Below are 14,241 nucleotides of genomic sequence, written 5' to 3' on the forward strand. Positions count from 1 at the left end.
TTGTCTTGAAAAATGCACCGATTTGAGAAAAAAATAGACAAAACAATAAAAAAAAATACAAAAATAAAAACAATAATGGATCTGAGACAGAGAGGGAAAGAGGGAAAGAGTGGGCAGTGACCTGCTCTAGTGCATTCCCATCAGCACTCAACACACACACACACACACACACACGGGGAGAAGCAGATTTTGTTATGATTACATTTGAAACGAAGATCTTTAGTTGAAAGCAGATAACAATCACACACACACACACACACACACAACCACAAACTGTTTCTTAGTATTTAGCATTATATAACTTTCTGTCAGAAGCCATTCAGAGAAATAATTACTTTGATTACATTCAAGATATCTATACAGCTATACAGTACATTCGGCTGTGCATTTGAAACCTACATGCATCCAATATAAATACTCACACGGCGCCAAAAACAATGAGAAAAAAGAGGATTGTGTTAGAAAAGCAGAGCAATATAGACCGGTAATAGAAAATCTATGCAACTATACATCAACTTATCAAAAACTAACAAACAATTCCTATATTTTAGCGGGGAAATAGTTAGATTGTAGTTTTATTTTTGGTTAGCTTCTTTCTTTAACGTCCGTATGAAATATTTGGGAGTCCAAAAATCTGAGTACACTTCACTTTGTCTCTACAAATGATCGGCAATGAGTGAGTGAAACGCTGAGCTCAAATCAACTTGACAGTGTTTTAGCATGTAATTCATGAAACTTTTTCATACAAAATGACTGCATCCAATACTGTATGGTGTCCGAAGAGCTGGACTGTCATGTTGGTGGCTTTTTGGGATGTGAAAGTGGGCACTTGGTCAGGTGATCGCAATGCGATTTCAAGTCTTCATTATGTTGCTCCATTGGCTTTCACTATCTCTGCTGGCTGTAGAGCAGATACAGTCATCATCTCAGCTGCTTCTATGTGAAGCTTGTTACTCCTGCAAGTGCTGGATGCTTCTCTGATACTCCTCTACAGGTAAAGCACCTTGACTCTGAAGCTCATATCCGCGCAAGTAGTGACCGTTGGTCTGGCCGGCAAAATACAGGAGCTGCCGTGCAAACATGGGCTCCACCTGCGAAAGCAGACACGCTGTCAGTTAACTCTGAATTATAACTAATGGATTATTGCACCTGAGTACAGAAATATGCATTTACTGAGTGCATTATAGTGCATTAGCATTATAATGATATAAATGGTGTGTCAAGCTGCGGAGAGGCTGATTTTACCTGAGCTGTGATCATTTTGCTCTGCCGTTGAGGGTCTGGAAACTCGTCTCCGAAGCACAGCACCACCTGAGAGCGAGGCATGGGACGGCCGTGGTGAATGAAGCCCTGCAGTTCTGCAGACAGCACGACAATGCACACAACAATTAATAACTAAGCTGCATCTTATTTACTCACAAAAAGGTTCACTCAGAATCACAATCATCAAAAGAAGAAAAAACACTGTGCATGAAGAAAATTACGTTTTTTTTTTTAGGATCATTGTTTTTTTTTTTCTCATTTCGCACATTTTCTGCTAGAATTTGAATGCACATTCTCACGTTTTGCTGTTTTTTATACCAATAATTCTCATTACATTTTTGCTATGATATAAATTCAGTTGCATAAATTCATGCATTCAGTATAAATTCAGGGTAACACTTTATTTCGAGGTGTCCTTGTTACACATACTTACTATTATAATAACAAAAAATTATGCATAATTACATGCAAGTAACACTCTAAGCATACAGTAAGTACATGTACTTAATTAATATCACTCGGTACTTAATTGAATAATTATACTGTAACAAGGACACCTTCAAATTAAGTGTAACCAAATTCAGTATAAATAAAATGAAGCACGGCTACAACAATCATTAGGTATAAATGCAACGCATTTAAATAATTTCATTTAATAATACTTCAGAATTGTTTGCATACTAATGGCAGATTTAAATTGGATTCATAATTGTTTTAAATGAAGCACTAGTGTTCTTTTTCTACACTACCTACTTATTATTAAAAAAGAAATGTCACAGCACTTGAACATCATTGCTCTTTTTGCTGATTTTGATTGCTTCTATTGTCCTCTTTTGGATAAAAGTGTCTGCTAAATGACTAAATGTGATTTAAGAAGCAACTAGCGTGACAAATACAAAGTGGTACAAAAGTGTCTAAAATTGCTGATGGGCTTTAATATCAAAACCCATTCTTTACAGTCATGACTCTTCCCATCAGAGACAGAAAAAAACTCCTGATGAGCAATAATGCGAACACAAGACCCTCGTAAACTGATGACTAGCAGAGAGCTGAGATGCAAATGAACTTTAGCAGGTTCATGTGTGATGATCAGACACTCGCTGGAAATCCCACAGTCTCAAACACTGATCATGACACGTGGCCAACCACACACAACTTAATGAACACGCTTTCAGAGATGACAGGCCTTTTCTTCATTACGCAGTCCAATTAAAAACAGCTCTAGAGCATACCTACAGCTAAACAGACTGCTCTGATTGGATGCTATCTGATATGGATTATTAATCAAGAGAATCAAACCAAACAAACAGACTTTCAATCCTTCATACATTAGTTGCATTAAACTGAAAGTGTCCGCTCAGGTAAGAATAGCTGTTATAGACACGTAAAAAAATAATAATAATTCAACAATGGTAAAACAAATAAATAAAATAAAAATACTGGTAGAAACATAAATATATTCTGAAACACATGTTTAGGCTATTTTGAAATGTATTGAAAATGTATGTTTCTGCTGAATGATTTTGTGCAAAAGTTCTAATGAAGTGAATTAAAGGGACTCTAATCATGTTGGACTTCAAGCTCCAGACGAATCTCTGACCTGAGAGGAACTGCTGCGTGTCCATCAGTTTGCAGGTCTGCTCTTTCTCCAGCTTGTTGGGTTTGTCAGCGTACGGGGCCAGAGGACCCTCCCAGTACACCCTCCCCTGACACAGACGCTTGGCGTAGAGCCCGTCCGGAGCCAGCCACAGCAGCACGCCGCGCTCCAGCACATTCGGCAGCTTCTCGGCCCCGCGCCGCTGAGACTGAGGGTACGGGAAGGGCAAGAGCACAGGCTCGGCCCCGCCATACAGCCGCTCCTCGGGGCCCGGGGAGGACGGGGACGAGGGGGATCCTGGAGACGGAGAGGAAGAGATGCGACAGCCTTCAGGGCTGCTGGTGGTCACCTCCTTCACCAGAGACTCACGATAATACAGAGACACGTGCAGACGGCAGTCTGAGGAGCACACAACAGAAAACACATCAACCTTCATCATTCACTCATGCTCTGGCACAAACCTTTCCCTCACGGGTCAAAATGACCCGAAAGGCCTAAAATGAAACCTTTTTGCGGTTTTTGGTCCAGAAAGCTTATATTGATCCATTTTTTATATTTGTTTCTGTGATTTTTGTTTTATTAATGTTTTATTTACCTTGTTTTCTTTAATCATGTGTGTTATAATGTGTCTCTATGTGTGTGCGTGTACCATGTGTGTGTGTGTGTGTGCCTTTAGAATATTATGTAGTCTCAGCCCTTTGTTTGGATATTATTTTTTTCTGGATTGTATCTGATTTTTAATTTTAAAAACTCTAATGTTGTTTTTTGACATTCCATTCATTTCTATGCTCAGGTCAAAATGACCCATAAGGGAAAGGATTTGTAAAAAAAATAAAAAATAAATAAATACAGCCACATAAATCCTCAAATCCACTCAATTCTTTTTTGTGTGTGCTCCAAATTCAAGTGGAACAACAGTCACAAAGTCTTGTACCACTCAGATGAACACAATGGGTTTTTTTTTAATTGTAAAATAAAAAAAAATCCGGGTCAAAATGACCCGAGGGAAGGATGAAGGTTAAAAAGAAAAACATGACACAATACTACAGTGTTTTGGGTGGTTTCTAGGTGGTTTCAATGGGAGTGTTGGGTATTTTACTCTAAAAAAGTAATTCATTATTAGCTACTAATTAGTAAATACTAAAAGTGTAATTAGATTACTTCTACTGATTACTTTCTCTAAAAAGGGTTACACTTTATTTTAATGTGTCCTTGTTACAGAGTAATTACACATTTAAGTACTGATTGATATTAATTAACAACATGTACTTACTATATGTTTAGGATTAGGATTAGGTTACATCCATGCAAATATGCATAATTTAATGGTATTATAATAATAAGTACATCAAAACGTGTAACAAGGACACCTTAAAATAAAGTGCTACCCTTAAAAGCATTGGATTTCTTATTATTAATTACTTTAATAAATAATATAAAATTGCAAAAAAATATTATTAAATTGATCAAAGTATTTAAAGAGAGACTGCTAGATTAAAAACATGTTAAATCCACTGTTTTATATAGAATTGTTCTATAGTCTGTACAGTATTTAATGCAATTACATCAGAAGTTACTGTAATTAAAGTAATCCCTTACTTTACCTTTTCAATGGGCAAGTAATTAATTACTTAGTAACATATTTCACCTAACACTGAGCAATAGCAAAGAATCCAATCAACGAAGACCTTTCAAATCTGCTTTTTATCATCCAAATTGTATTTCCTTAAACTACTTGATTTACAGTATCAATCATATCCACCACACAAAACATTTAACATGTCAAAGTTCATAGTCAGGGTTATTATAGTTAACTAAAACTAAAACCATAAAAAATAAAAAAAATAAAAATATATATGCATTTAAAAAAAGTATAAAAGTATCTTAAAGATGGCAAAATGACAGCCGTGTTCGTACCTGATAGTGCCATGGCTTCGGCGGATCTCATATTGGGGTCCATTGCCACTGGATGGGTTTCTGTAGGCGAATATGTGTAGAAGGAGCCAGATATCTGGTATCCTGGAAAGTGTAGATGCATTAAAATTGATTTTACTACCTTCAAAATTAAAACTATAATGTGACAGTAGCACCTATAGTGAAACAAAATGATTGTCTTTCCACTTCTATCATTGCCAGAGTCAGAATCGAGACCAGACCCAGACCATGACTGGACCAGCTTAGACTAGAGTTGTGTATGGGTTTATTTAGTACAATTAACCCCACAATAAACAATAAACAAGACCCAAATCTGGAAAAAGACTATATTTTGAGACCCACTGCTTGGGTCAACTTCGATTGGTCTCAAGACCAAGAACCCAAGACTGCAATGAATTTCAGCTGCACTATTCAAAAGACCTTATGAATCTACAGTAAATGACCATTTATAAGATAAAATAAGATATTTTTTACTTACATTTAGCAAAAGTTAATAAAGGGACTAAATGTCAGAAAAAAAAGGTGTTCTGTGACACAAATTCACTGGTACCCCTTGAGTTGGCCGTTTTACAGAGTGAGAAGCGGCGTTAATAAACAGACAGGCTGAACCATAAATGAAGGATTTCCTCTTTCTGTTTAAAGTCAGCTAATGTTGCTCGCCCTTGATAAACTCTCTTCTTTAGCATCTATGACCAAGAATAGCTTTAGCTTCTCTCATATTAATTTTGGTAAATATAGTACACAACCTTTAAATATTGCCTGTAATTCTATTGGCTTACTTAAGATCAGTGTTGAGGGTAAGCATTACAAGTAATGGGAGGTATGTAATCAGATTACTTTTCAAGTAACTAGTAAAATAATGTATTACTTTCAAATTTACAAGAAAATATCTGAGTTACTTTTTCAAATAAATAACGGCAGTTACATTACTTTTCTATTTATTGACTGACAGCTCCTCTGTCTCTGAACTGAGAGAAATCAGAGACACTTCCTTCAGCCTGAGGCTTATTCATTTCACTTTTGATGAGAAAGGGCCTTTACAGTTGCCAAAAATATAGCTTCTGGGTTTTTGTTATTAAAAAAGAAAAAAGCAGCTGGGTAACAAAAGTAACACAAAGGCAATGTAATGCATTACTTTCCATAAAAAGTAACTAAGTAACACAATTAGTTACTTTTTTAAGAAGTAATGCAATATTGTAATGCAAGATTTTTCTTAAAAATTAACTAGTTAACTAAATAAGTTACTTTTTTTTTTTGTGGAGCAACGCAATATTGTAACGCATTACTTTCCATAAAAAGTAACTCAATCAGTAACTTTTTCATGGAGTAATGCTTATTGTAATTCATTACTTTCCTTAAAAATGAACTAGGTAATGCAATTACTTATTTTTTTATGGAGTAATGCAATATTTTAATGCATTACATTCCTTAAAAATTGTAATTTTCCCATACACTGCTTAAGATACATTGCTGTTTGCCAAATTTGAGAGAATGTGATGAATGTAATGTTCTGCACTCAGAACTGGACACTGTGTGTTACTGGAGAGGCAGGTACCGTTGTCACAGGCCGATGGGTGCCAGGACAGGGAGCGTGTGGGTGGATACGGACACTGGCCGTACGGTAACTCTGCGTGAGGAGCCTGGGGATGAGGCTGATCGCCGCTGTATTCCCTCCAGTCTCGTCTCTCCTGGGGCAGCATGTATCCCGGCATCTGCAGACGGACAGCGGACAGATTTCTGAGACTGGACTTTATCACATTGGAGCCAACGATTAGAGTTCGTAACACACTGGAGCACACATTACAGTTCGTAACTAGCTTAACCCTCAAGATTCACTTGGTTAACCTGCTTCACCAGAGAGGTTTCATAAGGCTGCGCTGGTTCACCAGTAATACACCAGCTGGCACTAGCTCATCTTTACAGCAGGGTCGATTGAGCACTTTTACTAAAGTTAACTAAAACATAAAAATGTATTTATATTTTAAAAACTTTCATTAAAATAAAATACAATTTTATCTCAGCTGGATGCTAAGAGCAACATTTTTAGATTGGTTTTGTTTAACTTGATGCACTTAACTAAAACAGAAATAAAAATGAATAAAAACTATATATAGACATAAAAGAATAAATAAAAAAAGATAGTATATCAGTGATACTAAAATAACACTGCTCTGAGGTCATGATATAGCTCTAGTTATATATATATATATATATATATATATATATATATATATGTATATACATGTGTATATATATGTGTGTGTGTGTGTGTGTGTGTGTGCGTGTACGCACGTGTGTGTCTGTACAAAGGTTAATGCACTAAATATATAACTTGCTTTACTTGATGTACTAAAATAAAATAATCAAAAAATATAAAACTGTTAAAAGCAAGATTACAAAAACTCAGAAAAGTCAGAAAATATAAAAATATAAACTAATTCGAAATTTTGATTAAAACTATAAAAGTATCTTGACACTACACTGTTTCACACTGAAAGCACCAGCAAGGAACAAGCAGTAAATGCATATGTACTAGATATAGATGCAATGCTAATTTGAAGAAAATCTCTCCACATAAGACGCCTCCCTAGGAAATTAATATTTTGTTAAAAATGTGTGACATGGCAAAGGTGATACACCTTACCTGAGGCTGTAGAGGAGGATAAGAAGAATGCACTGGATAACTAATAGAAGGCATGTGTCCCGCGCCGTCATCCATACTGCTGGACTTAGAGCCTAAAATGCAAAAAATAATCTATTTATAACCTTCATATATAGGCCTATATATATATATAACTGCACAATAAGATTTATGAATCTTTGTCTGCAAATCCTACAAAAAAAAAAAAAATATCCACACAATTTAAGCATTTGACTATAATTGTGATAACTGTGGCCGACTTTATTCTTGTTTTGAACATGAGAACAGATTTCGATTTTGTAAAAAAAAAATTAATTCATTAATAAATAAATAATTAAGCATAAAGGTCCAGCCCTAAACCCAAAACTCAGCAAATCGTATGAAAACATACAAATGAGTCGTACGAGTTTGCCACCGATCCGCGTAAAACGCTTACGAATTGCCCTGAGAGTGTGTTATAAAGCCCAAGACTTGACCAGTGCGATTTTCCTTCCTTTGCTGATGTATTTATTTTTTTTAAAGAAGCTGTGGCTGTACTTACCGAACAATTCATCTTTTTGAAAATCAAAATAGTTTACGCCACAGTCACGTTTCCATTTTCTAGAGGATTTGAATTCGGGTGAGCGATCGATTATTATATCTTATACTAATATTTTTGGTCAGTTTTCTGTGTCTTCATCTGTTTTATCCTCAAAACAAAATGCACTTAATCGTTCACTTACAGATCAGTTCATGCTTCCACTTCGCAGGTAGTTCACAAGCACTAATATAGCAACTAAATTAAGGTGTGAAACTACAAAGTATGTTATTTTTAAAAAATTACTGAAACTCTGCAAACTCTTGAACGCTTTTTGGTCACACCAGAGGTCTTCATGGTCTTGGCCCAGCATCTCGAAGCACGAGCTCGTCTTATGCAAGGTCTGATGGGTGATTTGCGTTGCTTTACTGCTGTGCACTTGGTAACTGAAGCTCTCTATAAAAAGCTTGAGGGATTTTAGCACATGTAGTGGCTTCCTCTTAGCTTCCTGCTACACATACTGAGGGCAAGTAGCAATATTTAATGTGAATGCATAGCATGCCTCCACCTTTGTGTAGCAAATTAGCTCTGTTCATAGCTCCTTGGTGAGCTTATACTTTTCAGTAAGAGCTGGAATGATGCAATGCATCAAACCTCGAGCAAAAAATGCACCCCTTCAGTTTTTGTGATTTAGGCAACCAATGCACAGTTCCAACAGACCTTCTACTGATGCATGTTGTGATACATTAAATGCACTTCACTCATTGCAATTAATTGTTATGCAATCCAAAAATGGAAGTTACCTCTCTTGGCTCCTTCTGGTATTATCCTGTAGACCTTGTAAGGATCTGAGATGTCCAGCTGGCTTCTCTCCACCAGTTCATCAAAGTCATTGCTTTTGTTCAGGGCACAGCGGAGCCTCGTCTTCCACGTTGGAGGGTCTGGTTTGTCCAAGCCTTCTCTGTACTTGCCTTTGAACAGGGCCCAAGCCTACAAACCACAAGACCAGCGTGAAGATGAGAAGAGATGAAGAGTGAGCGAGGAATACTAATGCATACAATAGTTAAAAACTCTTTGTTAATAAGTGTGCTAATAATGCATTAAATTAATTACTGTTCAATGTGTCTGACTGACTGAATTGTCATTGCTTTTGTTTCTATAACAACACAATGTCAATCTATTAACATGTAATGGTCTTTCTCAGCTCAATGCAACACGATTACTCCTAATAATTTATCCTACAGTAGCCAATATGATTCCAAAAAAAAAAAGTGTGCTTTAATAATAATATGCATTAACACAGTCGCCCCAAAACGTATTTGTAAACTAAAGTCACTTAGAGGTGCGTGTAATCGCATCAGATAACAAAATATCAAACCACGTGGCTGCAAACTAGTTTTTCTCGGAACAAACTGCGCTTTTCTTTACGGTTTTGGTTTGATTACTCTGAATCAGATGGCATTTCGGTGACTTTAAGTGGATGAAGTCAAGTTCACACAGGAGGAACCACAAGTGTGGTTGAGTACAATAACTATGGCATTATCCATTAATGTTCTGCAACCACTTCTGTCTTCACTTTAACACTAGATCTATTGTTTGATCGGTTTCGTCAAACGTCAAGCTTGAAAAGCGTGCAGTATGTATTAAAATAAAGGGACTTAGTGTGCTAATGCTTTCAGGGGCCACAGCACAGGTCTAAAGATCCCTGACCAGAGGTGCACCCTCATCCTCGGTCACCTTGAAGAGCGCTGCGTCCTCGTCCCGGTTGTAGTCCTGTTTCCCCGCGTGCTTCCAGGGAATCCTGAAAATGGTTTTCTCGTCATTTTCCCAAACCAAGCCGGGATAGTCCCCGCTGTCAATCTGATCGATGAGCCACTGTCTAAGTTTGCCATTCCCACAACTGACAGACATGCTGCTGTCCCCATCTAAGTTCATGTCTGTGAGGGAGGGAGGGAGGGAGGCATGCGAGAGCAGGTGCACATGCAGTGAGCAGAAGAGTGATTCAGATCAGTTCATGCATGCACACTTTTACAACAAGTTCTCAAACGACTGAAAATGTTGCATGGAAAGAATGCGTTCAAAGAATGTTTACATGCAAGTCAAATGTAGTTTAGACTACACTTTTTTTAAGGAACAAAATAGCATATGAAGCATAAGCATTATTAATAAACAAGATGCATTTTCTTGAACACTCCAGTCATATTCAGCTCAGGTGTCACACAGCTCAGTAATAAAGTCTTACCTTGGTGAATGCAGACAGCTTCGCTTTGAAAGCCGACACTTCTCAAGTCCTGTCAGAGGAAGGTGTTTCTATTCTTAAACAAGTCAAAGCGCGTTAGGTGGAGAGATGGGTGGAGCGTTACGTGGAAGCGTGTCTCTCCAGCATCATTGAGAGCTGAAGACTTCAGAGAAACGCGGCAGAACCGAAAGAATAAACATCCAGCATACGGGAAATCCCTGCGAGACGCACACACACACACACACGCTGGAACAAATATCTGTCGATAAAACATGCCAGAAAATCTCCCGGCGCTCGTCATCACTTATCCTGACGGGGTTTGGTGTTTGTTTGTGTCGGTTTGATTTGAGGAAACTCACAGCTGTCACGGAACAACACGGGGCTCACGAACTTATTCTCCGACCGAGCGTCCCGTCGGAGGAGGCTTTGTGTCTCAATGTGTTCCAACAGAGCTGTAGACTTCACTAATCCCCCAAATAACTGAAGCAAATACAAACTCATCAAGTAGCCAATTTGATATCAAATCTGTTACCAAGCTCTTCAAGTTCAAGTGTTGAATATGCTGCTCCCTGCTGTCTCACAGCGAAACAACAGATCCCTCATACACCACACTTCAATAATGCATTTAAAGTGCTCTGTTTTCACACTAATTGTGTACTTAATATACTAAACCTGATTCTTAAGATCATCTAAGTGTACTCAAATCTGCTATTCTGAGGCACTTTGAATATATGAACTAAAATGTGCTTTTAACATACTAAATTTAAAAATAATAATAATAAAAAAATACTTACCATTTGTAGTAGCTGTTTCATACACTAGTTCACTCCAGTGTACTAATAATAATACGTTTTAAATACAGAGATAGTATGTTAAAAGCACATTTTAGTCCATATATTCATGGTGTCTCATGGTGTCTCACCATTTACTCATCCTCAAGTCCTGCCAAACCTGAAGTCTCTTTCTTCTGTTAAACACACAAGTAGATGTTTCGAAGAATGATGATAACTACACAGCTGCCGCTAGCCACCGGCTCTCATTTTTATTTTTAATACTGTGGAAGTCAGTGGCTACCAACAATCTTCAGAATATTCATTTTTGGGTGAACTGTCCCTTTAAGAAAAATAAAATAAAATAGAAAGTCATAGACTATAGTATAAATCACTTTTTATAATATAACAAAAAAAAAAATGAACATCAAAATGCAAATTTGCTTTAAAAGACACATCAGTAGTAAACATCAAAACCTTGATTATGTCTTATTTACAGAAAGTGTCCATAAGTTAATCAGCAGTGCTGTGCCCGTGTGGCATGATGACGATCTGATGGCAGATATCATGACGAGCGTCCAGGGATGCTCAGATGTGTTCAGAGTCGTGGTCCTCCGACGTGGAGCTGGGAATCTGTGTCAGCAGCTGATGAACATCCTCCTCGTCGCTGAAGGGATCTCCTTCGAGTCTCTGAACTGAACACAGATCGACCGTCCAGACAGACGCTTTAGTGGCTCTTCACACACCATTCCAGCTCGGTTCATATTTCTACAAACCATGTGGTAATCTGGATCACACATTTACACAAACACACATATTTAGCCCACTGTCTCATATTTGATACACAACTCAATCTCCTCATGTTTTCTGTCTCTGACAGTTTAGAGTGTTTTATTCAATCAAAGCTCTTCTAGTGTAACTGTAGAAATGTGCTGCTTCTGGTGTCTGATCTCTCCTGATTGTGATCAAGTAAAGGTCAGAATAAGGTCAGTAATATCTCCAGATGAACTCTTCCTGGACTGAAGCAGCTCAGCTTTACTTGATTCTCCATCAATCATGTTTTAGAGTCTCAAATCTGATCCTCAGGATCTTTTGAGGAGCTTTACTTTCACTGTTCCTCAGCGGAGGAATGATCTTCACAAGCCTCCAGAACATCTCACATCTTCTGAGGAGCCTTGATTTCTCCAGCTCTCAATCATCACTGTGTTATATGTGCGGATCATTTACATCTCGTCTCACTGAGACACATTACTGGAGATAGAGAGTGATATTTACATCAGTTTATATCAGTATCCGCTCTACTGTTAGAGAGATCTCACTGATTTACAGCAGAATTTCATCATACAAATATCAGCAACTGCAGCACATTTCTGCTAAATAAAATTCATTTTCGAACTATATCCGACTATATGAGCCGGCAAAATATGTTAAGAGTATGCTGTGTTTTTAGAATACTCTGTATTTTATAGCACTCAGAATTTTACAATGTTCTTTATTTTAGAAGTATTCAGTAATTTGCTTGTTTGTTTTTAATGTAAAAAAGTTATTTTACAAATATTAAATGCCCTTTCATGCTAAAAGTTAAATGAATGAAAAATGAAATGAGCATACTGGTAAAAAAAAAAATGTATAGCCTGAAAAAGCTAAAATTCCTGAATATTCCTGAAATACAGAACATTGTAAAATTCTATTATTTTTCTATTATTATAATTCTATTATCTATAGTATTTTTTGGTATTTTTGGTTTCACAAAAGCTTCTCTGAAGGGTCTTCAGATTATAAAAGGTAAGAAAGCGATGGCTCTTCTATGGCATCGCTGTGAAACTGCTTAATAAAATTGTTGTACAGTAAACTGATATACTTAAAGCCTGATCCACTGGAACAACTAATTTTGTACTTGATCCACTTTAATTGTGCTGAAGTTCAACTAACTGATTGTGCTAAAGTATAACTCAAAATGTGCTTCAGATGCATTTGAATCATCTCACATTTAAAGACTGATTTTATATGAATCCTCATCAACAGTGACATTAAAACACATTTTAGGCTTTCAAATTTGTAAATATCAACAAGTGTCGAGCGATATGTCATGTTAACAGATTTGAGATGCATGCATTACTTTTTCACTATGCATTTGACTTAGTCGTGTGACTGGACATCACAGGAAGGAGAACGTGAGATTTCAGAGAAATACTACAGACCTCTTGATGTTTTTGAGAATGGAGCGCTCAGTGCACAGCGGTGTTATAGTCTCACGTCAAACACAGGCTGGTGTTTACTGTTGTTTTGGGAAGTTCAGAAATAGCCCAGCCCCCTTGACACCTAGTTATCAGCTGTTCACATGCTCACACTGGCTCGATCAGGGCTGGTATCTGGCCTGAGTGCACACTGAGTTTCTTCTTTAGGTAGAGTCGTGTGTCCTGGTGCATGCAGACGTATGCAGACCTAACATCGCTCACTTACCAGTGCACCTTTCAGACGAGACTCGTGCATGAACGTAACGCTCTTCTCCAAATACTGAACGCTGTGGAGAGCAAACAGATTGATTGGGTCAAACATCAGGTCAAACCAGTAAACCTTAAACATCAATACTTAATAATAAACGTGAGAACATATTCTTTGAAATACTCATTTTAACTGCTATTTTAACTTTTCCAAAAAAAAAGAGAAATGAGAAATCATAATAATAAATCATAGTTACATAAAACGAAATTATATATCTCAAACACTTACTGTTTTAAGTCTATTATTTTTTATTATATTTTTAACTTTGGTATTCTACTTCTCATTTCTAAAAAAAGTGCTTTATAAATAAACTTTCACTTGACTTGATAACACACACACACACACATATATATACAAATATATTAAAACAACTCGATTTTGTACAATGAACAATGTATGAATGTGATGGGTTTGTTTGTTTTATTGTTAATTAAATTATAGAACAAAGCCATCCCACATGGATTTCAATAACTATATACAAACCAGTACATGCATAAAAAACAAAAAACAAGGATCAGCCAAAATATATTTTATATAACTGTTTTTGTTTTTAATGTGAATATCAGTGGGTTCTAAAAACAACTTTTGCTGTATGAAGAAAAAAAAGGATTCAACACAAAAAGATAAAAAGAGAGAGAGACAGAGAGAGAGACAGTGAATGAGAGAGAGAGAGACAGAGAGAGACACACAGAGAAAGAGAGAGAGAGAGCGAGACACTGAGAAAGAGAGAGAGAGAGAGACACTGATAAAGAGAGAGAGAGAGAGAGAGAGAGA

General features: G+C 36.9%; 1 protein-coding gene across 1 annotated transcript; it reads right to left on the bottom strand.

Moving 5' to 3' along the window:
- Positions 1-762: 762 nt before the first annotated feature.
- LOC132096892 (interferon regulatory factor 4-like) lies at positions 763-10,477 on the bottom strand. The gene is made up of 9 exons (XM_059502569.1): positions 10,196-10,477; positions 9,691-9,890; positions 8,757-8,943; positions 7,440-7,531; positions 6,351-6,507; positions 4,778-4,879; positions 2,864-3,259; positions 1,246-1,358; positions 763-1,091 (listed from the first exon to the last, which is right to left on the bottom strand). The coding sequence occupies exons 2-9, from the start codon at positions 9,886-9,888 to the stop codon at positions 951-953; spliced, it is 1,386 nt and encodes a 461-aa protein (XP_059358552.1). The 5' UTR covers positions 9,889-9,890; positions 10,196-10,477; the 3' UTR covers positions 763-950.
- Between the last annotated feature and the right edge of the window lie 3,764 nt (positions 10,478-14,241).

This window comes from Carassius carassius, chromosome 20 (assembly GCF_963082965.1).
Source record: "Carassius carassius chromosome 20, fCarCar2.1, whole genome shotgun sequence".
Lineage (NCBI taxonomy): Eukaryota > Metazoa > Chordata > Actinopteri > Cypriniformes > Cyprinidae > Carassius > Carassius carassius.